Source organism: Wyeomyia smithii, chromosome 2 (assembly GCF_029784165.1).
Source record: "Wyeomyia smithii strain HCP4-BCI-WySm-NY-G18 chromosome 2, ASM2978416v1, whole genome shotgun sequence".
Taxonomy (NCBI): Eukaryota; Metazoa; Arthropoda; class Insecta; order Diptera; family Culicidae; genus Wyeomyia; species Wyeomyia smithii.
In genome coordinates, this window is record NC_073695.1 from 31,991,888 (window position 1) to 32,017,925 (window position 26,038).

At 40.2% G+C, this 26,038-nt stretch overlaps 1 protein-coding gene across 2 annotated transcripts in view; it reads right to left on the minus strand.

Moving 5' to 3' along the window:
* The window catches only part of LOC129724887 (myosin light chain kinase 2, skeletal/cardiac muscle-like), a 60,992-nt gene that overhangs the window by 14,808 nt on the left and 20,146 nt on the right, over window positions 1–26,038 (minus strand). For both annotated transcript variants that reach the window (XM_055680162.1, XM_055680163.1), the window contains exons 2-3: window positions 10,742–11,036; window positions 10,495–10,636 (exon numbers count right to left, since the gene is read on the minus strand). In XM_055680162.1, coding sequence (XP_055536137.1) covers window positions 10,495–10,636; window positions 10,742–11,036 — 437 coding nt within the window. The remainder of the gene's footprint in view (window positions 1–10,494; window positions 10,637–10,741; window positions 11,037–26,038) is intronic.

Sequence of the window (26,038 nt, forward strand, 5' to 3'; positions counted from 1 at the left end):
CTGAGGTTTAATACTGCTGCAAATGTACAGCAGTCAGCACGTTCTGCTCACGATGCTGAGTCTATTTTAGAAAATTCACAACTCTTCATTAACAAGGGTGTAACGTCTTGTAGAAGACGGTTGAAGTTTAACATCACAGCAGCTCATGTCTACCATCGGCAATATCAAACACGCAATAATCTGCCTCCATGCGACACGGGAACGGGAACATTTTCTTCAATCAAGCTGCGCAACACGACACAAAACATGTTATTTTGTTGCTTCAATGAGAGTGCTATCGGTCCGGCTCGACAGAATGTCCACAAGAAATCATTTTTGTACAAACGTGTTACGAAACTGAGGAAAAACTTTAGAAACTGAAAAAAGAGGTGGAGCTTATCAAATGATCGCTCTAAGCCAGAATGAAGTCACACATATTTTTCGAGTTATATCATTCCACCACGTACGAAAAATAATTCATTCCTATTTTCATCCCTATATAAGAACCTGTTTTAGTCGAAGCCGCTCATAATAATTCTGAACAGCGACTACAGCAGTCCTCCCTTAGCAGCAGCGGGAGCAGAGCAGTGGGTACCATCGATAGCGGATAGCGGCCACAACTGTGGCATGGCTGTGGATAAGCGTGGGAGTTTCAGTGGATCTCAGCATCGCATCGATAGCAGCAGGGCCAGCTGATGCAACGACACTCCCTTCACTAAAATGCTGTTTCAATGTGGTAGCGGGAAGCATCAGCAGCAGGCTTGCATGAAGTGAATACATCAGCCAGCAACTTTCCCATTAGGCCTCTGCCATAATAGACGCGAAAAGCGGCGCGAACCGATTCGCTCGGCCGTAGGTTAATGCACAGCTCTACTGATGGCTGTACATTAACCTACAGCCGAGCGAATCGGTTCGCGTCGCTTTTCGCGTCTATTATGGCAGAGGCCTAATGGGAAAGTTGTATCATTTTGTTCAGAAGAATATTATTGTCGGGAATATTACAGAGATGCGATTGCGTAAATCCGATTTTGAATTGAACAATTGTTCTTTTGAGAACAAATAAAACACTTATTTGAAGAGTTAATAGCTTTTGGTACCAATAGCAGTATAGTGACAGCCTCAGCGTTAGATGCAGATGCAGCCGGTACTTCCCTGAGGCCGATGTGGAAGTAAATGGAAGCAGCACGGCGAAACAGTTCGGGTTATGCTTAGACGCGCGTCATTTTTCGTTGTTGATATTCCCCACATGAAACGACGCGCTTTCGTATGATAGCGGCGGTATTAGCGGTAGATGCATTTTCCAACACTTCCTCCAGTAAAGCCGTGTCTAGTTTTCAATGTTAAAACACCTTTCTCATTGTGTTTGACCGTGCGCCTTAGTCCTCACTGTCAAGGTAACACAGAGATGTAAGATAAACACTTTATCCTATGATAAATTGAACAATTGTACTTATAAGGACAACAAATGAATTAATGAAGATTTAGGTTAGTTTGTTTTCGGTTAGTTTTCGATGGATTTCCTTCGTTTTTGCAGCAGTCGATTAGAAAATCTTCTAAGATTTCTACCAAATGCATGAAATTACAATTTTATCATTCGAACTATTGTACTATTGAAAATTCTTAAGCCTTGTCAAAACACAAAATTCGACCTCTGATTGGTCGTTATACCGCGCTTTCCCAAGCACGGTCGGCAGAGTTATGGACCTAGTAAATTGGGAATGCATCATTTGGCCTATATAAGAGCTTCATCAGATAATAAACAGAAATTTCATCGGATATTAAAATGAACAACTGAAATTTGAAGAACACAAATGAATATTTGAAGAGTTAATATTTTCTCGTTTTGCGCTATAATCCAAAGTTAATTATCTTCATCTACATGCATACTCTGACTATTATTACGTGTTTGCGTCGCTTGGTGTTTGGCTACGGTCATGCAGAACGCAAATAACGGCGCGATGCGATTCGGCAAGACGAAATGTGTTGAAATGTATAGCTCTACTTCGCCTTAAAAAGAGCTGTACATTTCACCACGGTAAGGCGAATCGCATCGCGCCGGCATTCGCGTCCTGCATAACCGTAGCCTAAGTTTCGTTCCCGTTTAATGATGTCGTATTAAATGTGCATATTAAAATTCGGCAGCACTTCAACTTCTCATTTGCACAAAATTTGAAAATAATCAATGAACTTCATTCAAAATATCAAACAAAAAGAAATTACAATACTGTTAATGAACGGTCAACGTTTATTTACTAGAAAAAATGACTGACACGCAAGCAGCCGGGTTATCTTTCTTGTAAAAGTATTCTACTTCAACCTTGCGGTCGTGGCTTTGCATACAACCTTCCTGTGATTTTTTTTTCGAACGTTGTAGTAGGAAATAATTTTTCCAGTTATCCCATTCCACAACGTGCGAAAAATCTATGTCAGAGCGGATATCGCGCGCTTTCTGGACCATGAAGCAGTTTGATGCTGCTGCAATTGCGCAGCAGTGTGATGTATGTTCAATTCATTGATACTGTGCATCACAAGCGGTATATGCGAAACAAATCCGATTTCAAACAGAAAAGCTCAGCAAGTCCTGCTCACGGTGATGAGTCCGTTTTATTGCTCGACATCACAGCAGAATTTCCACCTTCATACTAATGTCTATCGTCGGCAGTATCAAACACGCAATAATCTGCTTCCATGCCGCACGGGGAAGGAAACATTTTTTTCCTTCCAAGCCGCGCAACACGACACAATACATGTTATTTTGTTGCCATCATGAGAGTGCTATCGGTCCGGCTCGACAGAATGTCCACAAGAAATCATTTTTGTACATCCGTGCTACGAAAATGAGGAAAAACTTGAAAACTAAAAATAAAGGTGGAGCTTATCGAATGATCGCTCTAAGCCAGAATGAATGAGATGTATTTTTTTTCGAACGTTGTAGAATGGTATAACTGGAAATAATTTAGTCACACCTATTTTTCCAGTTATTCCATTCCATTCCATTAAAGCAAAATTAGTATACGAAACATATACGGAAAAATATATCGGTTCAAACCATTAAAATGATTAACCCTAATCGAGTGTATTTCCAAAGCTATTGCAAAAAAATTATTGACATAAGACAGGCTGTCGTAATTCTACGTTAACCTTGCGGTCGTTTCTTATAAACAACCTCTTCCACTTTTTATTCTCGGATATATAATGATTGTATTAAAAAGGCAAAACAAACCTATTACAGGGTGACCACTCAAAATCAACTTTTGATTTCTCGCTTTTTCCTGGTTTTCCCGACAATATTTCCTAAATTTCCCCGTTGTTTTATTTTTGAAAATAAGAAAAAAAACAGTGTTTTTTTTTTTTATTCTCGCTTATTTTCCGTCGGTCTAGTTCCGCCACTGTTGTGGCCAATCACCGACGCCCAGGGAGGCGACTCCACACCCAGGACCCTAACTCACGACCCGTTTATTAACGGACCGGCGCCAACGGCTTTACTGCCTCATGCGATGGAAGGCGTGATCCCAAATTGTTTTCGCCTCAGAAAATCTCCCGGTGTCGGCTAGGATTGAATCTAGACCAGTTGGGTTGGTTGTGAGTGAATCACGCCACCTCACAACCATCGACACCTATGTTGGCGGTGGGATTCGAACCCAGGCGTCGAGCGTGGTTGGCGGAGACGTTACCAACCACACTAGGCCCCCGCTCAAGAAAAAAAAAATAGTGTTAGCAAACTATAAAAACTACTAAAACTGTTCATCGACTGACATGTTTCTACATAGTCTTGAACAATTTTCTTCTTTGTTGTTAACTTGCCGTTGAGCTTCCAAAGCTTCTATATTATGGTAAAATTCTGACCCTCGAATTTCGTTTAGCGGTAGGACTCAAAAGCTTTGTCTTCTCGAAAAAAAATCTCCATGCAAAATTTGACCTGAATCAGTTTTTGGGATGAAGAGCCTAACAGTGGTATGAGTATTACCTACATTTATTGTTGAAATTATTTATTTTATGTCAACTCTCTTAGAAATACATGGAACGTCGAGATCTTTTGTTATCTAGAAATACATTTTTTATTTTCGGAAAATTTCGGAACATACCAAATTTTTGAGAGAATGCCAATAGTATGTATTAGAATTTCTTTTAAAGTTCCTTAAATTAAATTAAACCGACACTTCAAATAAATCATTAACAAAAAATATTGTTCAAAAAAATCCGAGTGGAAGCCAAAGACGCCATAAAAACACGCAATGAATTTTATGAAAAGCAAACGAGATCATGACAATTTTTTAAAAATTCGATAAAGATGAGAAGGATTTCGCGCCAACTCGACTGAGGGGTTGGCAGTAGCTTCTCAGAATTCAATGAAACTTTGTGTGTGTGTGAGCCTTAGTACCCCAACCAACTTTGCACTTTTTTTAAAATTTATCTGCATTAACATTTGAAAAAGACTGAAGTTTTTTTTTAATAACTCGATATATCTGAATAACAACACGAGATAAAGCCATGTTGCGAAGGGAGGGTCTGTAAACTTAAAAAAAATATGAAGATAATTGAATTTAAAATTCTACATAAAAAAAATTGGTCTTCTCAGATTTGATCTACCCATCCATGGGCGTAGCCAGAGTTTCGATTAGGGGGGAGGGGGGGCCAGTTCTTCAAAATTTTAGAAGTAAAAAAATGATATTTTGAAAAATAAAAATTAATAATAGTAGTTAGTGATCAACACGGATTCGCTCGGTACTTTTGCCGCTGCAGTGTCCTAAGTGGATCAACTGTAAAACCTGTGCAATTCCACGCAACAAAGGGCAAGCATTTCAATCAATTGTTTTTGATCTGGCTGATACTTTACACTGCCCGTAATTCAAGAATTGGCTAATACGCCATTTTTACCAAAAACGAGAAAACAGTTTTACGTGATGGTAAACACCCTAAACAAGGTCCCTATGGAAGAAGTTTGTCGAAAAATGCATTTAGGAAGGCAAATGTGAAACGATTTTGGCTAATATCCAAAAAAAAAAATGAGAAATTGGCTAATATCCAATATATTTCAACCTATGCCTTGTACACGAACCAGTAGGTTATTACTGTGCTTTGTTTCGTCTAACTTTCGAATCTGTGTGGTAACCTGGTGGTTACTGACGTCAGATAACCGATTCTTGCATCAAATTTTGCTTTTTTTACGAAGACTATTCGATGCAACAAGAATTTATTTGCAAAACTCAATTATCAAAAAACGTGACTGTTTCCTTCTGTCATAAGTATTTACATTTTCAGAAATACTGTTTAGCTCTTTAATTACAAGTAATATTAAAGAGAAGAAGATTGGACTCGCAGCTTTTGAAAAATACAGCGTGGTGAAGCTGCTTTTTTTTCCTTGATTCAATAGCTCGAGCCTCACGTTTCCGCAACGGTCTAATCGGTTGCACGAAACAATTGTCTCGTCGTCCTTCTCGTCCTCACTTGTGCTTCCGTATTGTTTCATTAACGTTTCTAACGTATGCGTTAAAAAAATGGACTTTTTTCGGATAGTGGTAAAAAATAACTATAACAGATAATTGAGTTTGATAAATTTCCTATAGAAGGTAATTATGGAAGGTAATTATGTTAATATAGCCGTTCCATCTCCTCAAACGATCGCCTCGAATAGTGAGCCGACTCTAGATCCGGCCAAAACACTGTGTTTTCGGCCTTATGGTATTTTTTGGTGAACGACGCAACATCCGGCAGGTACTTCGTACTATGATGCCCTACCAGTCGTTGCCATCCAGGGTGAGAAGGATCTCGTCGTCCATCACCACCGCCACGTCGTGAATTGCCGGGAAAATCGATTTGACCATCTTATTCAAGCGCTGCCGCTGCGTCATTGCCTGCAGCTCCGAGACTAGTGAACGGGTATTGACCGTCCATGTTCGCCAAGCACTGTTTGATCGGTTGCACAGACCTCCAGGCCAAGCGCACGCAGCGATGTAGCCACTTTTACCTCAGTCTTCCTCTTCAGTATCCTTTGGAGTATCTTGTCGCTCAGGGTCGTCGGCCGTCCGGAACCGGGCTTTCTTTCAATGCTCTGATTGGTGTTCAATAGTGCCAAGATGTTGTAGATGCCGGAACGGGCGTTTCCGGTGTCCACGAACAGCCGCACGATGTCCGTTTTCGACGCGGCGGGGTACCGTTGTTTAAACACGCAAATAAATTGTTTTCTGATGACTGATGGTTTAGCTTCGTCAGTGCGTGTAAAGATAAACCCATGAAAAATTGACAATTTTTGACCATTTTTTGGCGCAAACGTTATTAAAGTTATGGAAAATAAAATTCTGTACCAATTTCAAAAATTAGGGGGGGGGGGCAACGGCCCCCCCTGTGACCCCCTCTGGCTACGCCTATGTACCCACCCACCGTAAAGTTTATACTCACCGCTCACTTTTCACTTGGGAATTATTTTTTCCATAACAAAACACATTTTTTGAAAAATATTTTCACCGATACTTCAGCAACGCTTTTCTGGAGGACTGGGGAAATTTTTTTTCGTGGAGTGTGGTTTGTTATGAAAAAGTAACTTTTCAAGTGAAAAGTGAGCGGTGAATGGGCACTGTACGGTAAATAAGTTTTTTAAGATAGACAATTTAGCTGCTCAAAATTCTTCTGAAACTCTTCGCAAAACAGGTTGTCAATCGAACATTTTGTGTTGAATGAAGAATTAAAAAAAAAAAAAAAGACATAGTAAGTCTCTATTTCGGCCAGAATTTTTATCATATCAGCTTGCCCCTTATATTTTCGGTGAGTCGAAACGAAGATTTTAATCGATTATTCCTACATCGAAATTGATTATTGTCATGTAGAATTCATCATGGTCCGAATTTATGTTAGAAAAACAAAATAAATACCCGGACACCCACCGATGACTTTGTGGCTCTAAGAAAAATAAACTCTCAAATGTGTCGTTTTTGCAAGTGCAGAGCCTCCGCGTTATGAATTTTTGGCTTCAGTTGTGGCAAACAGGCGAGCCACTCGATGACGATTTCTTCGTCCTGGAAAATAACGATTATTCTGAAGTTTTGTTTATTAGACAGTAATGCCACTGATGTTGCTATAAGCAAACGTTCAGACTTATTAGCAAAAACAAAAGCTAGTTTGATTGAAACCAACATCCAGCTTTTCAGAAAAGAAAAAATCAAGCCAATTGGCTTACAGGTTTTCAAGTTGATATTTCCTCAGTGGTTCAATAAATGTAGCTGAAGAGAGTGGCCACCCTGTAAATTATTACTATTGTCGCATGTTTACTACTGCATATCCAAATTATGTGAATGTTTAAATTCTTTAAAGAATCATAAAAGGCTCCCAGCTGGTCCCGAGGTACGTTCGGGAGCGAGACTTTTAGTGTCCTAATGCTAGCCCAGCAATTGTCCTGTATAATATAACGGTGGGCTGCGAAATCTGTGTCAAATGAAAACAGAAGATCAAATTCCGAAACAGAATGTATTTGGGATTTGCTTTTGCATCATAAAAGCGACGCACTTCTAGCCAGCTGGCAACTACATTTTTGATCGCTTCGAAAAAATAGCTTGGGGTGAGAGAGTTCTCCTTTTTCAGGATATTTTCTTGAATTGTGTCGGCCGTCCCTTTTTGTGATGTCATTTTCTGTAGCGCAACAGATACTCCTTCCAACATGGTCACATAATTCAAGCGAGAAATGGAAAAAGAGACTTCTAGGTGAAACAGAGACCATTTTAGAAGAAAAAAGAGACTTTGGAGACCTTTTTTGAAAAAAGAGACTATTTAGAGACTAGCTTTAAAATAGAGACTAAGTCTCTAAAAAGAGACCTGCCACCAGCCCTGCGAAGGAAAAGAATCGGGCCCACACTAACACGTTAGAAGAGTCGTCGTGGGGAAACAGGAGGGAAATGGGGGAGGATGGACAAACTGTGGATCCGCCAATCTTGGACGAAGTAATAAAGCTTGTGAAGAGCGGCAGAACCACTAAGCCGGTGGAAAAGACGGCTTCTCAGTCGAACTTTTCAAAGTTGGGGACGGGCAGCTGTATAGTGCAATTCACCAGATTATTTTGAGGGTATGGTCTGAGGGAAAACTTTCTATGGCTTGGTTGAAAGGACTTATATGCCCTATCTATCTATCTAAGAAGCAACAGTGACTCGACTGGAACAACTATTGGACCATACCCCTCCTCAACTCCACATAAAAAATTCCCGCACTCTGTTCCATAGACTAAGGCCGTTGCCGGAAACCTTTTTTGGTGAATACTAGTGCGCTATGCGAGCGGGACCAGATATTCACTTGTCTCAAGTCTGATCCTCGACAAGTTTCGAGAACTCAACTTGCAGTCACATAATCTTTTTGTAGACTTCAAGGCGGTGTACGATAAAGTGAAATGCAACAACTTGTGGCAGATTTAATATGCTTGAAAATAATTTTTCAACAGAACTGATCAAGCTGAGTCGCGCGAGTTTTGACGGTTTCACATCAAGCGTCAGGATAACAGGTGAAACTACGGACGCATTTGTGACGTGGGATGCGTCACATGCTCCTAGGCTTCGTGTAATCGTCACATATGATAACGAAGTGAGGCTGGCTTATTATGGATTGGATAGGCAGGTTAGGTCCCGCATCTTACAGATCACGAAATTTGCGCTCCACATGACGCTGATACTCCCGGTAGTGCTCTACGGGTACGAATCGTAAACGTCAAAGTCGGTCGATTGGTAAGCGCTTGGGGTCTTCGAGCGTACGAACTGTACAAAGTATACAAACACGATGATCTTGTAAAGCTGATAAAACAAGGTAAATTACAGTGGGCGGACCTTTAGGGCAGACCCCGCATGCGTTAGATGTGTGCTGCCGACGATACTCGAGCTACGGGGCGACTGGGGAGGAGCAACCCAAGACCGAGTTTTATGGAGGCGCATTTTGGATTAGGCACCTCTATGATCTGTCACTATAAAAGTGAAGTAAAGAAAGTAAGTAAAAAAAGAAACTTACCTCCCGAAAAATTTTAAAACAAGTCAGCATTCAACAAGTTATTTTACTAACATTTATACTAAGAAAAATAATAATAAAAAAACGGAAAATATGGAACGAAAAAATTCCCCAAACGTACTCCAGGTGTGGTCAATCAAGTCTTATTGCGCTATACTGTTTCAGAAAGAACTGGGAAGTTACCACAGCTCAACATATTTGATCTAGTAACATCTGACGGGCCAAACAGTTAACCGCTGGGTGGTCCAGAACATGATGCCGATAGTTCCGGGAGTCTTTTGGAAGGTGGAAGACGAAGGGCCACTATCTATCTAATTATATCTCAGTTCAAACGCAATAAAAAATTTAATTCAAAGATTTTTTTTCAAATATTTTTTGGGTCAGGCACGTTACTTATGATTTATCCTCTATGTCACCAATAAAAGTTTTCAATGTGCAATTCTTAGTAAGTTTTTCTCAGTGTACAGACAGATGTTCTTGGGTGTCACACAGAGAACAGACGTTCATCTTCTTTTCAAATGATGTGTAAAAACTTGCAACCGTCATTTACCACTAAGTGGTAATGCTCCCGCTATGTGGCGCTTTTGTCACTTACAAACCCTGCACTAATATCGAAACAGCAATATTTATGCAGTGCAACTGGGGCACCTCAAGACAGATGTCGCTAGTGTATTAACGTATTTTGATTCAAATTTTCACACACGATTTTCAAATTTCTTTATATGAACATGAATGTCTGTTCTCTGTGGGTGTCATTCGAACGTTGCATTTGTTCATGATTTTTTCATGAGTTTTGTGCTGAAAATTTGATAAATATATGTAGACTTATTATCTAGATCAAGGTACCACGAGTGAAACGAGTAAAATTCTTCTGAATCAAACCAGTTTGCAGGTGAACATGAAATTTTGATTAAAATATGAAATTTTACTCAAATTGGTCGAAATGTTTTTACTCTTGCTCTCGTTCCCGTGGTTATGATTCGTATGGAGTTTACGTACGAGATCGAGAGTGAGAGTTTAGATTATGGTAGAATAATATTCATTTTATACCGGAGAAACAAGTGTTCCAACTACGCAAAACTATCCCCGTCTTTAAGAAACTTTTGGATGATCCGAAAAACTGACGATAACTATTTCTTTTTTAAATTATTGTTTCTAGTTATATGGTGGCGAACCAGCCTGTGGCTGAAAGCCACTTTAATAAAGTAAAAAAAAAGTTTCTAGTTGCTCGCTCAGACTGATCCGTGTCATTTTCTATTTTAATATGAACTGTTTAGAATTTTTTGGATTGCTTTTCAACAAAGATCGCTTCCGCGTTTGAGGATTTATTCCTAATCATCCCAACTTTAACCTAATGAATGTCAAATGACAATCGGTTAATCATTACTATGACCGTGCGCTCGACTATGGTTCTAATACGGGTGTTGAAATTTCCATACTTCTATCTAATGAAGGCCCACATTAAGAATATAGATATGGATGTTAAAACATATTTCATTCTGAGTGCTGTGCTATTCATTAGGAACCCCATATACCAACCTTCATATCCAGATGAATTATATTTCGACTGTGGATGTACTCCATACCCTCGCAGATCTGTCTCATGAACACGGCACACGCTTTCTCCGTCAGCACAAAGTCGTCGTCAATGACTCGCTCAAACAGTTCTCCTCCTTGGACTCTGGATGGTAAACGTATGAGAAAAAAAATAGTATAAATAAAAAGAATCGCAATGATTCATAAATCAGGCCGGGAGAGTCGCAGTGGCGACATTTTAGGTACTCACAGTTCTAGTATCACATAGATTTTATTTTCGTAGTCGAATGCATCGTACAGCTGTATCAGTCGTGGGTGATGTAGACAGCTCATGATGTCAATCTCCCGGATGGCATCGGCTCGATCTTTCTTCTTTTTGTATGGCACAATTTTGGCCGCTAGATCCAAATCCGTACCTTTTTCCCGGCAGAGAAATACGGTACCGAAAGTCCCTCGGCCCAGCTCGGGCAGTATGTCGAACGACTGTCTTGGGTCCACGTCCTGCTTGAGTTGCACCTGCCGGTACGGGAATGCCGGTTCGAGATCTGTAATTAGAGACCACACCAAATGGAAGAGATCCGTTAAAAGTTGAAATCAAAACATGGGCTGCGAATTGGATCGTTTGATTGTGGATTTTATGGAAGTCGAATTAAACAAGTAAACTATAACAACCGAGCTCGATTGACTGCATCCATTTTGCGGCCACATGTCGATCGTCTACGGAGTCAAAACGGCGTACGGCAAGTGGTCGTTTCTCGTTGGCGCTCGAGTCCACTCAAGTCGGATTGTTTATGTGCAGGCGGATTGAGGCGGAGTTGGAGATGGGAAGCGACGCATTTTCAAGAAGGTGGTCGGGGAACAAAGCTTAAAAGCTTTATTTTTTAGAGTCTGGCAATTTTACAAAAGAAATTAGTTCGAGCGCTAGGTAAATCTAAATTTAATTTTGTAAACTAAAATATTATGATTCAGTTACATATGATTCTAGTCAGCTTTGCACGACTTTTTCGCACTGTGCTTCCAAGATCCTGCGAAATATGCGCGACTGACGGATTAATGGTGTTTTATTCAAAGAGACTGAAAACTGCCTTGACGTGGGGCAAACGCTTTGGCCGTTGTTTGTCTGACGCATGCTTTGGGGTATACAAATGGTCCCTACCGAAGCCGTTTGGACGAGATGAAAACAGCAAACACGTAATGGGTTCATTACGTTCCGCGGTCTGCGTTGGTTTGGCTTGGTTCGGTCCGGGCAGCGTGTGAGACAGATGTAAACAGTGTGTTTTGAAATGATTAGGAGTTTTTTTTCCACAGGAGCGTTCCATCGGTTTCGGAAAATTTACGAACTCTCTCTTCTGTTTTTTACTCTTGTTACTTGTGGCTTCCCCAGCGTTGTCGCGACGAGCCGGCGTTATTTTTAGTACCTTAGCCGGTGCACTTGTTACCGTAATCTCACCCAAAGATCATTATCGTGCGATGACTTCGGTCAAATATAGAATAATATTTCTTATGTATTTATTTGTGGAGTTTGCAGCTCTTTTATTTCATTTACCTATACCATATTATAGAATTTAGCCCATTGAATTTTCAAGTTTCGTAACTTGTTCGAATGTATGGAGAATAGTTCTTCACGTGATAATTAGTCAGTCTCAACGCAGTTTTTGTTTTCGAAAAATTCTAAGAAATAATTTTATGCAGTGTTGATCGGGTCAGGCAGTTTTTTAACAAGTAGGAAAACGCTTTCGAAGAATTTCGAATGAAATTCTGAAAATGATTTTGAAGACTCCATCTAGAAACACAAGTAACCGATCTGGAATCCGAGTTAGGCCGTTACAAATTTTATTTTCATTTTATGTCACCCCCTCCCCCCCTTCAATAATCTTGAGTATTGGAAGGGGAAGAAAAAAAAAGCTCATACCGTTTTGTTCATTTTATTGATTTTCCGACAGCATAAATGCTTTATTTAGCAACAAACAAGTCCAGTGACAGCGAGAGTGTCGTCAAAAGGCAAGCGAAATGAATAATAATAATAATAAAGTGTTATTTTTCAACATTTATTTGAGTGCAAGTTACAAACGTCATAACTTGCACACAAACTTTGATCAAAGATATTTCTTTTTTTCGTCTCGGTGTTATTTATTTTTTGCCACCCCCTTTGCTAACTTTGATAACCTTGGACATAAAAAGAATTCGAAATTTGTATCAGCCTTATTGGATATTTGATCAATTTATTTACCGAGACTTAGGGAATTTGAGTTAAGACATCAGTTAGTTAAACATAGTTTACGCTGAAAAGCATTATGCTTTATTTACACGATTTTATTGGGAGTCCATGACGAGTAAAAAAAACCTGACAAAGTATATATCAGGAATTGGCAAAGTATCAGCAAAATAGCCATCAGAAATGTAAAATCACAGAATCAGTGCTAGAATGAAGAGCTAGAAATATTTTTTTCCCTGCATAAAATTTTAAGAAAGTTTTGAATAGAGAGACCTATTTGATATTTTGTTTATAGTAAAATTAAAAAATAAACTAATTTTTGGAAGTTTATACCTCGGATGCAATCCTTTAATTGTTTCATATTTCAAAAGTTACTGCACTTTTCAGAAAAATTTGGGCCACTACCAAAACTCGGATCGCAGCATGTTGCCCTAGAAAAGCTAGAAGTGCTTCTTACAGCTGCACGCGCGTGCAGGTATAAAAGGAATGCGTAGAAAATTGGAGGTCAGCCTGAATCGAAGTTCCACTGTCTTCGCGGTTGTTTTATACGCCACGCAGTGGAGTGGTTTCTTATGACCTAGCTATTTTTAGAATCCTGAAAATGTGTGTCATTTGCGACCCTTTCATCAAGCTTGTTTTCTGATTTATCATAGAGAAGATGGGGGAGAACAGTGAATACCTGCAGCAAAAAAAAAAGGTCACTTATAACAGCTGGAATTTGCCTACACACCAATTTCGTAGTTTCAAACCGAAACTATGACAATTGTAGTCCAAGGACTGTACCGTCTACCATTTGGATTAATATAACAGTTCTCAGCTGGTGAATAATGTTTGAACCGTTGGACTTCTCGACCGGCCAGTCAGTGCCCAACCGCCCATCCTTGATCTGTCAGCGACTATTTTATTTCGTCACCAACGCAACACCGCACCCAGACCGGAGACACCGCAGACTGATTGTCATCAAATGGCAACCGGCGCGACAAACGATGACGGCTGACACTGGATGTGTTTTAATTGCCGAATAAATCAAATCTATTAAGAAGCGTTCAGATGGAAAATTATTGGCGATATTCTGGGGATGGCGTTTCGGTGGCGTGTTTATTATTAAATTTCGTTTCGCGTGACATTCATCCAACTTCATTCATCTGGCGCATGTTATACTTGTTTGTGTTTATGTTGTACGGCGCTTGAATAAAAGTCAATTTCTCAATAATTGTGTGTTTCCATTGAGAAGCCTGACGTAATTTTGTTTTGATGAGTAAGGAAATGTATTATTTCACCTTATATCTGGTAGGTCGGCTTAAAAGCTGGTAATTTTCCTATACTTCATTCAGGGACCATTACTCCATAATCAGCTACAAAAATATGCTAGAACTCCTCTACGAACTAATTTTTTGGCTTATGACTACTTTTGAATTTAGTAAAGCGTAACGGAGTTCTTCCGTCAAACGCGTTCTATGGGGGAACACCAATAACTGGACGTCTCGACTACACATTAGTCGTAGATATACACACTTAAAATTTTTTTCCGGGTCTTGGTAACTTATTGCCGAGAACGACACCACTGAGTGCTCGGTTAAAAAAATAATGACAGCTGTCATATTTTTTCGTACATCTCGGTTTACCCAACTGAAATTTCGGCACAAAATATCCCAAATCTCGGTAGTAATATTTTGTGCCGAAATTAGTAAGTCGCTATTCTCTGCGTGTGAAAAAACACTCTCTCTCAGTTACAAAAAATCACAAGAGGGTTGTGTGCAACGCCACGACCGCAAGTTTGAAGTAGAATACTTTTACACAGCTCTACTTACGGCTGTACATTAACCTACGGCCGGGCGAATCGGTTCGCGCCGCTTTTCGCGTTTAGCCTGGCAGAGGCCTAATGCGCACGGCCAACACAATAGAAAGGTGTTTTCACATTGAAAATTAGACACGGCTTTACTAGAGTAAGTGTTGGCAAATGCATCTACCGCTAATATCGCCGCTATCGTACGAAAGCGCGTCGTTTCATGTGGGGAAAAATATCAACAACGAAAAATGACGCGCGTCTAAGCACACCCGAATTGTTCCGCCGTGCCGTTTCCATTTACTTCCTTATAACCTTAGGGAAGTACCGGCTGCACCTACCGCTGAGCCTATTACCATACTGTTACTGGTACCCAAAGCTATTAACTCTTCAAATTAAGTGTTTTATTTGTCCTCAAAAGAACAATTGTTCAATTCTATATCGGATATAATGCAATCGCATCTGTGTAATATTACCGACAGTAATATTCTTCTGAACAAAACGATCCAACTTTTCCACTAGAGAAAGTGCCAGTTTTCATTTCCATCTCCATTTCCATGTACCATTTTCTAATGTTCTTTAGACGAATTATTCCACAATTCGCATTTGATTTTTGTATCCAGCGAATAAACACCGATGGTGCTCTCACACACGCAACGATTTAACCCCTAACCGTATTGCGGCTAGTAACATCAAGCGATTTCGTTTGCTCGCTGTTGCGTGTTGCATCATATTGCAACTTGGCAGCTGGATGACGACGAAACTCTGCTCATGCTGATTGATTGAATCGACTTCATATTAGCTCTGCATAGTCGAACTAACTACTTTTGCGAATGCGTCCTAACAGGGCAGTTTGTTATTCAAAATCGATTATGCCAATCACAGCCTTTGCGCTGCCTTAACAGTGGGGGGTTAACTCTATAAAGTGAAAATTAGACAACTACAAAGTCAATTTGATTTAATTTCTTCCCAGAATTTTTTACCTGCAGAAATAATTGAAACTAACTTGAATGAGATTAAATCAATTATTAAAAATTTCAAAAATATGAAAGCACCTGGTGACGATGGAATCTTCAATATACTAATCAAACATCTCCCTGAGAGCACAATGGAATTTTTAGTGAAAATTTTCAATTGCTGCTTCAAAATTGCATATTTTCCCAAATTATGGGAAAATGCAAAAATTACTCCAATTTTAAAACCGGAGAAGAACCCAGCTGAAGTTTCAAGTTATCGACCAATCAGTTTGCTTTCTTCAATAAGTAAACTGTTCGAGAGAATTATTCTTAACCGAATGATGTCACAATTCAACGAAAATTCAATTTTTGCAAATGAACAGTTTGGATTTCGCCATGGGCATTCCACAACTCATCAATTGCTCAGAGTTACTAATATGATACGAGCTAACAAATCTGAAGGTTATTCTACTGGAGCTGCTCTTTTAGACATAGAAAAAGCATTCGACAGTGTTTGGCATAAAGGTTTGATTGCGAAATTGCAAACTTTTAATTTTTCAATTTTCCTAATCAAAATTTTAAAAAATTATCTTACTGATCGAACTCTGCAGGTTGTCTATCAGAATTCAAAATCTGATAGATTTCCTGTCAGAGCAGGTGTACCTCAAGGTTCAGTCTTGGGTCCAGTCCTGTACAACATATTCACTTCAGATCTTCCTGATTTGCCTCTAGGATGCACAAAGTCATTGTTCTGCGATGACACAAGCATTTCCGTAAAAGGAAAAAGTCTTCGTGTGATATGTAGTCGATTGCAGAAAAGTTTAGATATTTTTTCTTCCTACTTGCAAAAGTGGAAAATCTCTCCCAATGCTTCTAAAACTCAAATGATAATTTTTCCGCATAAGCCTAGGGCTTCTTTCCTCAAGCCAAACAATAATCACGTTGTCAAGATGAATGGGGTTATTTTAAGTTGGTCTGACAAGGTTAAGTACTTGGGACTAATTTATGATAAAAAAATTATTTTCAAAGAGCACATTGAGAGTATACAAGCCAAGTGCATCAAATATACGAGATGTTTATATCGTCTCATTAACAGGAATTCTAAACTTTGGTTAAAGAACAAACTTTTGATTTACAAACAAACTTTTAGACCAGCAATGCTTTATGCTGTACCGATCTGGTCAAGTTGCTGTTCAACAAGGAAGAAAACGCTCCAAAGGATTCAGGATAAAATTCTGAAAATGATTTTGAAGCGTCCTCCATGGTTTGGTACACTCGAATTACATAGACTTACTGGTGTTGAACCATTAGAAGCTATGTCAAATAAAATTATTAACAATTTTCGACAAAAATCGTTGCAATCCTCAATTGCTACGATAAGCTCTCTTTATAGCCAATAAGTTAGCAATTAAGTTAGTTGTAAGTTTACTTTCCCTTTTCTGACAAGTAGGTTTAAATCCCTACGAATGATAAGTCCTAATTGCGAAAGCAAACAAATTCTAACAATTAAAATTACAAATTTCTAACAGTGTTGAGAAGTCACCATTTGTGATTGGACACACATACTCATTATTTACTTATATTTATCATAAATACTTAAGCTACTAACAAATCCCCCCCTTAAAAAAAAGTCGGTTATGCTGAGTGGGGACTTAACTAAATTAAGTAAAGCTGCCCTAACAGTGGGGGAATTAAGATACACGGACGATATGCACTGTGGAAACTATTTCACATTCAGTGAATTACACGGGCGCGACAGAATGCTTGCTTGCGTTGTCAAAAATTATTAACTTTCAATGACTTGTTTATTTGCCTTGAACAAGTCATTTTGATGTTTAAAATTGGATTTCCTGATAGCAATCTTCATGCTGCCCCAACACGGGGGGAATAATGCAGTCTGGCGACATACGCTGAGAAGAACCGCGCTGCTCCTGAGACGTGGTGATCAACCACAGGGCTAGTGCTGCTGCAAAGGAAGGACGACTGCTGTTGTCGCTGTCTAGAACTATTATGAGCGGCTTCGGCTGAAATAGGCTCCTATATAGGTCAAATAGCATGTTTTCAATTGCAAGGTACATGATTCTGTCGACCGTGCATGGGAAGCAATCATATAACGACCAATCAGAGGTCGAATTTTTCGTTTTGACAAGGCTTGACTATTTTCAATAGTACAATAGTGTGAATAATAAAATTACAATTATCTTCTTTTGGAAAGAATCATAGAAGATTTTCCAATCTATTGCTGCAAGAACGAAGGAAATCGAATACTAACCGATTTATTAGCATTTGAAATTGGACATATTTTTCACTTTTTTCGGTTTTAGATTTTCATTTCACATCCCTATGTAGCCGAACTTCTTGAGAGAAGTATTCTACTTCAAAAATAGAGTGCGTCAGTCAGAAACGTTCCATTTTTCAACTGTTGCGCCAATTTCAAAAGGGTCTGTAATTTTAAATTGCTATTTCAATAATCTTTTGTGCAGAGAATATTTCCCGAGATTTGAATATTTATTTACCCGGGAAGTTAAAATTTCCTAGAAACTACCTTTCTGGGACTTACCGGAAAGGACGCTCTGCTTTCTAAGTTCCTAATGTGCAATCAGTAATTTTTTGAAGCTGGGTTTTTTCTCACAAAAGAATTCGTTTTTCGTTTCTCCATTTTCTCTTCATTTTCAATGGATAAATATCTAGAAAGGCTGAGAAAATACTCAGAGAAAGTGTTTCAAGCGCATTTACCTGTCTTTTTGCCTTTCTCCTAGAAAGGTTTAGCAATCACTGGAAAAACCAAAGGTATAAAAGTGCTCCAAAGTGTCGAATCTCGTATATCAATCGACTTAGTTTGACGAGCTGAGCATTTTCTGTATGTGTGTGTGTGTGCGTATGTGTGTGGGTGTGTGTGTATGTGTGTGTGTGTAATGCTCTCCCAATCTCACTCGATTTTCTCAGAGATGGCTGGACCGATCTTCATGAAATTAATTGAAAATGAGAGGTCTAGCTGCCCCATAAGACCTTATTGAATTTCATTGCAATCGGATTTTTAGTTTAGAGGTTATGTTCAAAAAAGTGAAAATCACGAAACCTCATTATCTCAGAAACTACTCAACCGATTTTAACAAAATTGGTTTTAAATGAACGAGCTACTTGAAAAACTCTTAACTTTTGAGTTTCATGAAGATTGAACGTGCGGTTCAGAAGTTATTTGAAGAAACGTGTTCTGGAGAGCGGTTAATCTCACTTATGTTTCTCAGAGATGGCTGAACCGATTTTCATAAAATCAGTGTCAAATGGAAGCTCTAGTTTTCCCATAAGACCCTATTGATTTGTTTTGCAATCAGACTATTACTTTGCCTGTTATGTTTAAAAAAGTGAAATCCAGCTGTGAAAAAGAACATTTTCCGAAGACTACTCAAATTCACTCACTTTTCTCAGAGATGGCTGAACCGATTTCCACGAAATTAGTGTCAAATGAAAGTTCTAGCTGCCTCATAACACCCTATTGAATTTCAATGTAATCGGACTGTAACTTCGTCTGTAAAGTACCAGAATGTGAAAATCACGAAACTTCATTATCTCAGAAAGTACACAACCGTTTTGAGCAATATTGGTATCAAATGAACGGGCTAGTTAAAAGTTAATTGATGAAATTTATAGTGATTAAACACGTGGTTCAAAAATTGTGAAAAGAAACATGTTCCGGTGACTTTTCAAATTCACTCGTTTTCCCGAAAATGGCTGGACTAAATTCAACAATCTGAGTGTCAAATGAAAAGTTTGGCTTTCCTATAGGTTTCCATTTTATTTGACTATAATCGTATTTTTATTCCAACCGTTATGTATTAAATTATAAAAACAACGGAAGTCTATTATCTCAAAGATCACACGACTTATTTGAACAAACTGCGTCAAACTGCTTTGATCAAAACATATGGCCTCAACAAAATTTAAATTTGGTATTGTGCTATTCATACGTTCCCGGTACTGCTCGTGATTGAAGTGTACGAAATTCAAAGCCATTTCTTTTATTTCGCTATTTCTTGAGCATTTACATTACGTCAAATTTCATATTTTATACTTATATTACAACATCATTATTTTAGAACTCAAAAAAGTGAATACACATTTATTGGATTGAAGCGTTCATGTAAATCTATTTTTACAAATAATAAGTTGAATGAGAAAGGCTGGGTCTGACCGATAGGTGGATTAATTTAGGTTTTTTTTTTACCAAATATTTGTCTTCTCTTATTCAAATTTGTACATCTGCTTCAAGTTGCCGTTGGTAAACTCAGGGTAGGATGAGTCGTAATTTGCATCTCATGTAAATTCAAATTGGTAAATAAGGTAAAATTTGTTGTTGCCAAATGAGTCACTGCTATTCATTTGTGCTTCGGTGTTACAATACATGAAATTATTACATAACCCCTTGTGACAGCTGAGCTGAAATCATATCAGGCATTTTAGATGACAGTATTATTTTTCTTTCGTCAACAAAGGGAAAATGTAAACAATACGTTCCTTCATTTAATTTCTCCCTCAAATTATCACTCGGAATCTAGAATGATTAGTACTACTGAACTGGCAGCAGTTTCTGTTGTAGCGGCGTAGCCAAAACAACCAACAGACTCCGTTTCACTTAGAAGTGAACTATTGTTACGTCGACGAACATTCGCTCAGCAGCACATTAAAGGATGGCAGAGCCGGCAGTACTTAATTACGTTGGCTTAGTATATTCGCTTCCACGCGCTAAATTTGCTGGGAAATAAGGCGAATCTCAGCTGTAAAAAAATTTGACATAGCTGTAGAGCACATTTCGCGGCTCATTTTATAGCATTTAAGAATTAATTTTAACCGACACTGCATGTCGCAAATTTTCGGAAAGTTTTGAACCATTCTACCACCTCCCCACATAATGGCATATGCGTTGCACCAGCGGGTGATCGAGCAGTCGGATGATGATGTCGTGGTACAACATACAGTATAGTGAGGCGGCAAAACATTCGGCGGTGGAGGTTGCCAAAATTATTCGAAACTCGCGATCCCTCGCCCCAGTCGATCCAAGTCGATTAGTTTGCCAAGGTCTCTTCCTGAAGGGATGAAAGATCACACGCTTTTTTCTGCGCTCGTTTTCCTGCTCTCGTCACCCGGCAGTGGTAACGCATTGTAGGTTGAATACTGGGCATTGCTTTTATGGAAACCAATCTCAGTGAAGAGTTAGTGGCAGATAGCAAATTTCTTCTTGCATAATCTGTAAACTACACAAATATTCGTGAATTTTTGACCAAAAAATAACACTTTAGTTTCACTATGATAGCGCTGTTGAAAGCGATTTTTGCTATTCTAAAAATCTAACTGTCAAGTTCGAGGGAGTTTCGAGCGATGGTGAGAGTGGTAAGTGTTTTTCGCACACTGGTTTTTGCTGGTTTAGGGTTACCCAATGAAGGTTGGCAATCGAAATTATCGACACATAAATCACTAAAAGTAATACACTAGCTGGCTTAGTCGGACACTTTTTCACCCGATTAACTTAATTATAGATAAACTAACATGCGTCACCATAGAACTTACTTAGCAAGCAAAGTAATGGGAAGATTTGGTTGAAAATCGGGTGAAACGCTCGTTGAGTTTTCCATAATGAAATGATTGTTCCATTTATTTCCGTATGGTACTCCGTTTATTAACTGTACGTTTTCCACAACTCTGTGACAATCGTGGTTCAGTAACGACACCGGTTGGGCACCTCGGATGATGACGACGTCGTTATTCCTAGCGTAATTAGTGTTCATTAGTCATCGCCACGTCCGACGGCGGTGTCTAGCTAGTGCAACAAATTATGGTGAAAAATTCGCAGCCCCCTGTTGGTCGGTCTTTCGGTCAGACTGTCAAAGCCCGGTGCGGTGCCGTTCTGTTTGCGATAAATGTGTTCTTTCAGGACGGTCCGATGGTTTTTAGCGTTACCTTGCACCTGACTGACTTGCTGTCGAAGTTCAGCGACATTTGCTGCCTGAGATTTCAGGTTCAAGTTGAACAACAGTTTTGGCGTCTGTTTTGATCGCTTTCGTCTGGTCTTATTATTGTGGTCGCGTTGAGGTATTGCCAATTTAGCTAGATTTTAATTTTATCGTATGAAAGCTTTTCTCTGTCATACAGTTTTTTGTTTCAAAATAGTAGAATAATTCAACTGACTATCGCTAGCTTCTGAGCAAAATTGCTCTTCAAATCTTATTCTGCAATGCGTCATCGAATGGTAGATCAGAAACTGTTAAGTCCAATCTGTTCTTGTGCTCTGGCAACAGTATTTTTTGATCTGTTCGTCAGGAGCAGTTCTACAAAAAATGTCCCAGTTTCAATGTTTTTATTGTCACTTTTGATTTGGCTGAAAGTGTATATTTGAAATATTTGTAATCCTAACTAGCTTTCTTAAAAATAAGTCGTGTTTCGAAAAATAAAACCAAAATGGCATCTTTTCCCCATAGAAACGTGTGAAACTTTGCATAGGCAAAGTTTCACCCAACTAAAAAATGGTCGATTAAATTGGTTGCCCGTTTTTGGTGGAATTGCACTCAGTTATTAAAAAAACACAACAAGTTTGTTGAGAATTTCTTTTATACTGGTGGTGGATGGGTTTTTGACGTACAATTACGTTTTCCTTTAGCCTACTACATAGGGGTGTAAAATGTAAATCTGTTTACGAGAAGGGGACGAAATTTGTCCCTTTTTCAGTGGTTATAAGTCGGTTTGTGGTTGGCGAATGGTTGGACACGTGTCACTTGAGATCCGATTGTGGTCATTCACCTCTGTCCAGCAACTCCTATCCCAACTTCCACGTGGTGCCGACCGGGATACGAGTAACCTTAGGAGAGATCGGGTAGCCAACCCCGGTGGAAACTTTGGTCGTATGCTGACTGGGAAGGGGGAACGTACGCGGCTGTTTCCCCATGTTAGAGGCGGCGTACAACAGCGTCTGATCCGGAGCGGGCGGCTGAATCATGAAACGCGGTGTCTCGCCAGCTATATCAAAGACGGCAGCCCCGTCGCGACTAGGTATCGCAGCCCTAGTAAGGCAGCATACCGAATATTAAATACTACGAACAATCCAGATATAAATACGGAACGGAATAATTGGCATGGACCTAGGCGAACGAAAAAGGACAACGATTATTGGAAACTCGGTACTTGGAATGTAAGGACTCTACTCGAACCGGCACGCGCAAGTATCATGGCTAGAGAGCTGCGGAAGGTGAATGTGGAGGTTGCAGCTATCCAAGAGGTGCGGTGGCCGAAATCGGGAGAACGCGAATTCCGAGCAGTAGATCCTATTGCGGACACTTCATTCAAGTACCACATCTACTATAGCGTCGGCGTGAAAGCAGAAAGAGGAGTCGGTTTTGTGCTGCTGCCCGAAGATACTATGTGCAAAAATCACACTTCGAAACTAATTCCACGTGAAATTATTTCTCATGCTTAAGCAAGTCTGCAATAGTAGCATGCTGTAGCAGTGTTGCTGGAAAATTTCAATTGTGAGTCGTCCGTCAGACATTCAATCAGTTTGGGGTGAATAGCTGTTTCTACAAGCATCATAGCGCCTTACGTTCTTCAGAAGAGTTTTTTCCAGGAAAATTTCCTACAAACATCATGTATCGATATATTTTTAGGACCCAACTGGGAATTTCTAGAGAATAAGTTTTGAAAAAGTGAATTTTCCCATATAAAATCGTATGGAAACTTTCCACCGATCGAAAAGTTACACAGTTGTTATGGGACCCATAAGGAACACGAAAAGTGCATGGGAGCTAACATTTATTTTTTGTCCCACCCTAGTAAACACACCTGGATGCACCCGAATAGAGAGCTTTGCTCTCAAATTGACCACGTTCTGATTGATGGACGGCACTTTTCAGACGTTACAGACGTGAGGTCGTTCAGAGGACCGAACGTTGACTCGGATCACTATCTCGTAGTAGCCAAAATCCGCGCCCGGCTGTCCAACGTGTTGAAATCCAAGGCAACGAGGAGGATGCAGTTGAACATCCAGCGGCTATCAACTGAAGGAGTGGCTGCAGAATACTCGCAGAAGGTTGATGAACGGATTGGGGAAAGAGTTAAAGGGAACCTGAATGAACAGTGGAGGCACATCCACAGTTCGATCAGCACTACAGCGCGAGAAGTGTTGGGTACAACTGCGACAGCTGCATCCAATGAGTGGTTTGACGCTGAGTGCCAGCGAGTGACGGAGGAGAAGAACCGTGCCAGGGGTCACATGTTGGCCACGGCTGTGACTCGTCAAAGCATGGGTAAATATCGAGATGCTAGAGCCGAGAGATTCCATCGCCGGAAGAAACGACAGCATTGGGAGCGTATTCTTGCGGAGGCGGAAGGTTGCTTCTCCAGGCACGATGCGAGGAGCTTCTACAAAAAGGTCAACGGAACCAGGAATCGAAACGTGCCAGACCCTGTCATGTACAACGATAGGGAGAGGAACCTGATAACCGATAAAACATAGGTGGCCGGGCGTTGGAAGGAACATTTCACTGTACTGTTGAACGGTGAGGGAAACAGTGGAGTCGAAAGGAGCAGGATGACTATTGAGAATGATGGTCAAGCTGTGGATCCACCATCCATGGACGAGGTGAAGAAAGCAGTGAAAGAGCTGAGAAGTTGCAAGGCAGCCGGGAAGGACGGCATTCCTGCCGAGCTCTTCAAAGTCGGGAGCGAACAGCTGTATCGTGCCATCCATCGGATCATGCTGAGAGTGTGGTCTGATGAAGAATTGCCCTCGGACAAGTTGGAGGGTCTCATATGCCCGATCTACAAAACAGGTCATCGCCTGGACTGTAGCAATTATCGGGGCACAACTCTTCTCAATACCGTGTACAAAATTCTCTCCCGCATCCTGTTCCACAGACTGAGGCCGTTGCAGGAGACCTTTGGCGAGTACCAATGCGGTTTTCGAGGGGGCGCTCCACGACGGACCAAATGTTTACCTTGCGACAAATCCTCGATAAATTTCGAGAATTCAACTTGCGGACGCACCATCTGTTCATAGACTTCAGGGCAGCGTACGATTCAGTTAAGAGAAATGAGTTATGGCAGATTATGATCGAACATGGCTTCCCAACAAAGCTGATTAGGCAGATACGTGCCATCCTTGAAGGTTCTACATCAAGCGTCAGGATAGCCGGTGAGATATCGGACTCGTTCGTGACGTTAGATGGTTTGAAGCAGGGTGACGGGCTGTCGAACTTATTGTTCAACATCGCATTGGAAGGTGCTATACGGATGGCTGGTGTGCGGAGAAGCGGCACCATCATTACGAAGTCGCACATGCTTCTCGGTTTGGGGGACGATATCGACATAATTGGCATCAACCGTAGAGCTGTGGACGAGGCCTTCGGACCTCTCAGGAAGGAAGCTGCGAGATTAGGGCTTGTCATAAACTATGCCAAAACGGAATACATGGTGGCTGGCAGAGTGGTGGTAGTCCGTCGGAGGTTGGTGCTGCGGTGGTGCTAGATGGGGAAACATTTGAAGTAGTCGACGAATTTATTTACCTGGGAACACTAGTGACATGTGACAACGAGGTTAGCCGTGAGATAAAGAGGCGGATAGCAGCCGCAAATAGGGCCTTTTACGGATTTCGTAACCAGCTAAGGTCCCGCAGTCTGCAAATCCGTACTAGACTTGCACTCTATAAAACACTGATTCTTCCGGTGGCTCTCTACGGCCATGAGTCATGGACGCTGAAAGAGGCTGATCGGCGAGCTCTTGGTGTTTTTGAGCGTAGGATTTTGCGTTCAATCCTTGTCGGCAAACTAGAAAATGGTGTTTGGCGCAGACGCATGAACCATGAAGTGTACCAGGCATACAAATCGGCGGATATAGTCAAGCGGATAAAACACGGCAGGCTTCAGTGGGCTGGGCATGTAGCGAGAAAGCCGGATGAGCGTCAAGCGAAGGCTATATTTAGCAGGAATCCCGATAGATGTCGTCGACTTCGGGGTAGACCCCGCATTCGTTGGATGTGTGCTATCGACGAGGATGCACGCCAAATAGGTGTTAGGGGCGATTGGAAGATAGCAGCCCAAGACCGAGGGACATGGCGACGTATTCTGGATTCGGCACTGGATCGATAACACAGTGCAACAATTTTTTTGCCTTGGCTTCTATGTATAATTTTTTGATGAAGTTTGATGCAAAAACAAATTTCCCCGAGTTTGAACATATTTCAACTTAAGGGGCAACAATGGCGCCATTTTGAATTTTTGAGAAACTGAAAATTTTTGAGTTTTTTTTCGACGCCATTTTGTTTTAAGACCAAATATCAAAATTCTAAGAGTTTGTCCACATATTAGCATCTTTTTACCCATCTTTAAAAAAAAACAGATCTTAGAACCTTAGAACAGATGAACTATTTTTGTATTTTTGTATAATAGGGGAGTTGGGGCAAAATCGACATTTTGCTGACATTTTACGTAGATCAGACACCTACCATTCGATTTCTGAGACTTTTTTACTTAAAATAAGATATAATTTGACTACCACTTTAAGATATTAGCGAATTTCCATTAATGCTCAAAAATAATCGATATTATT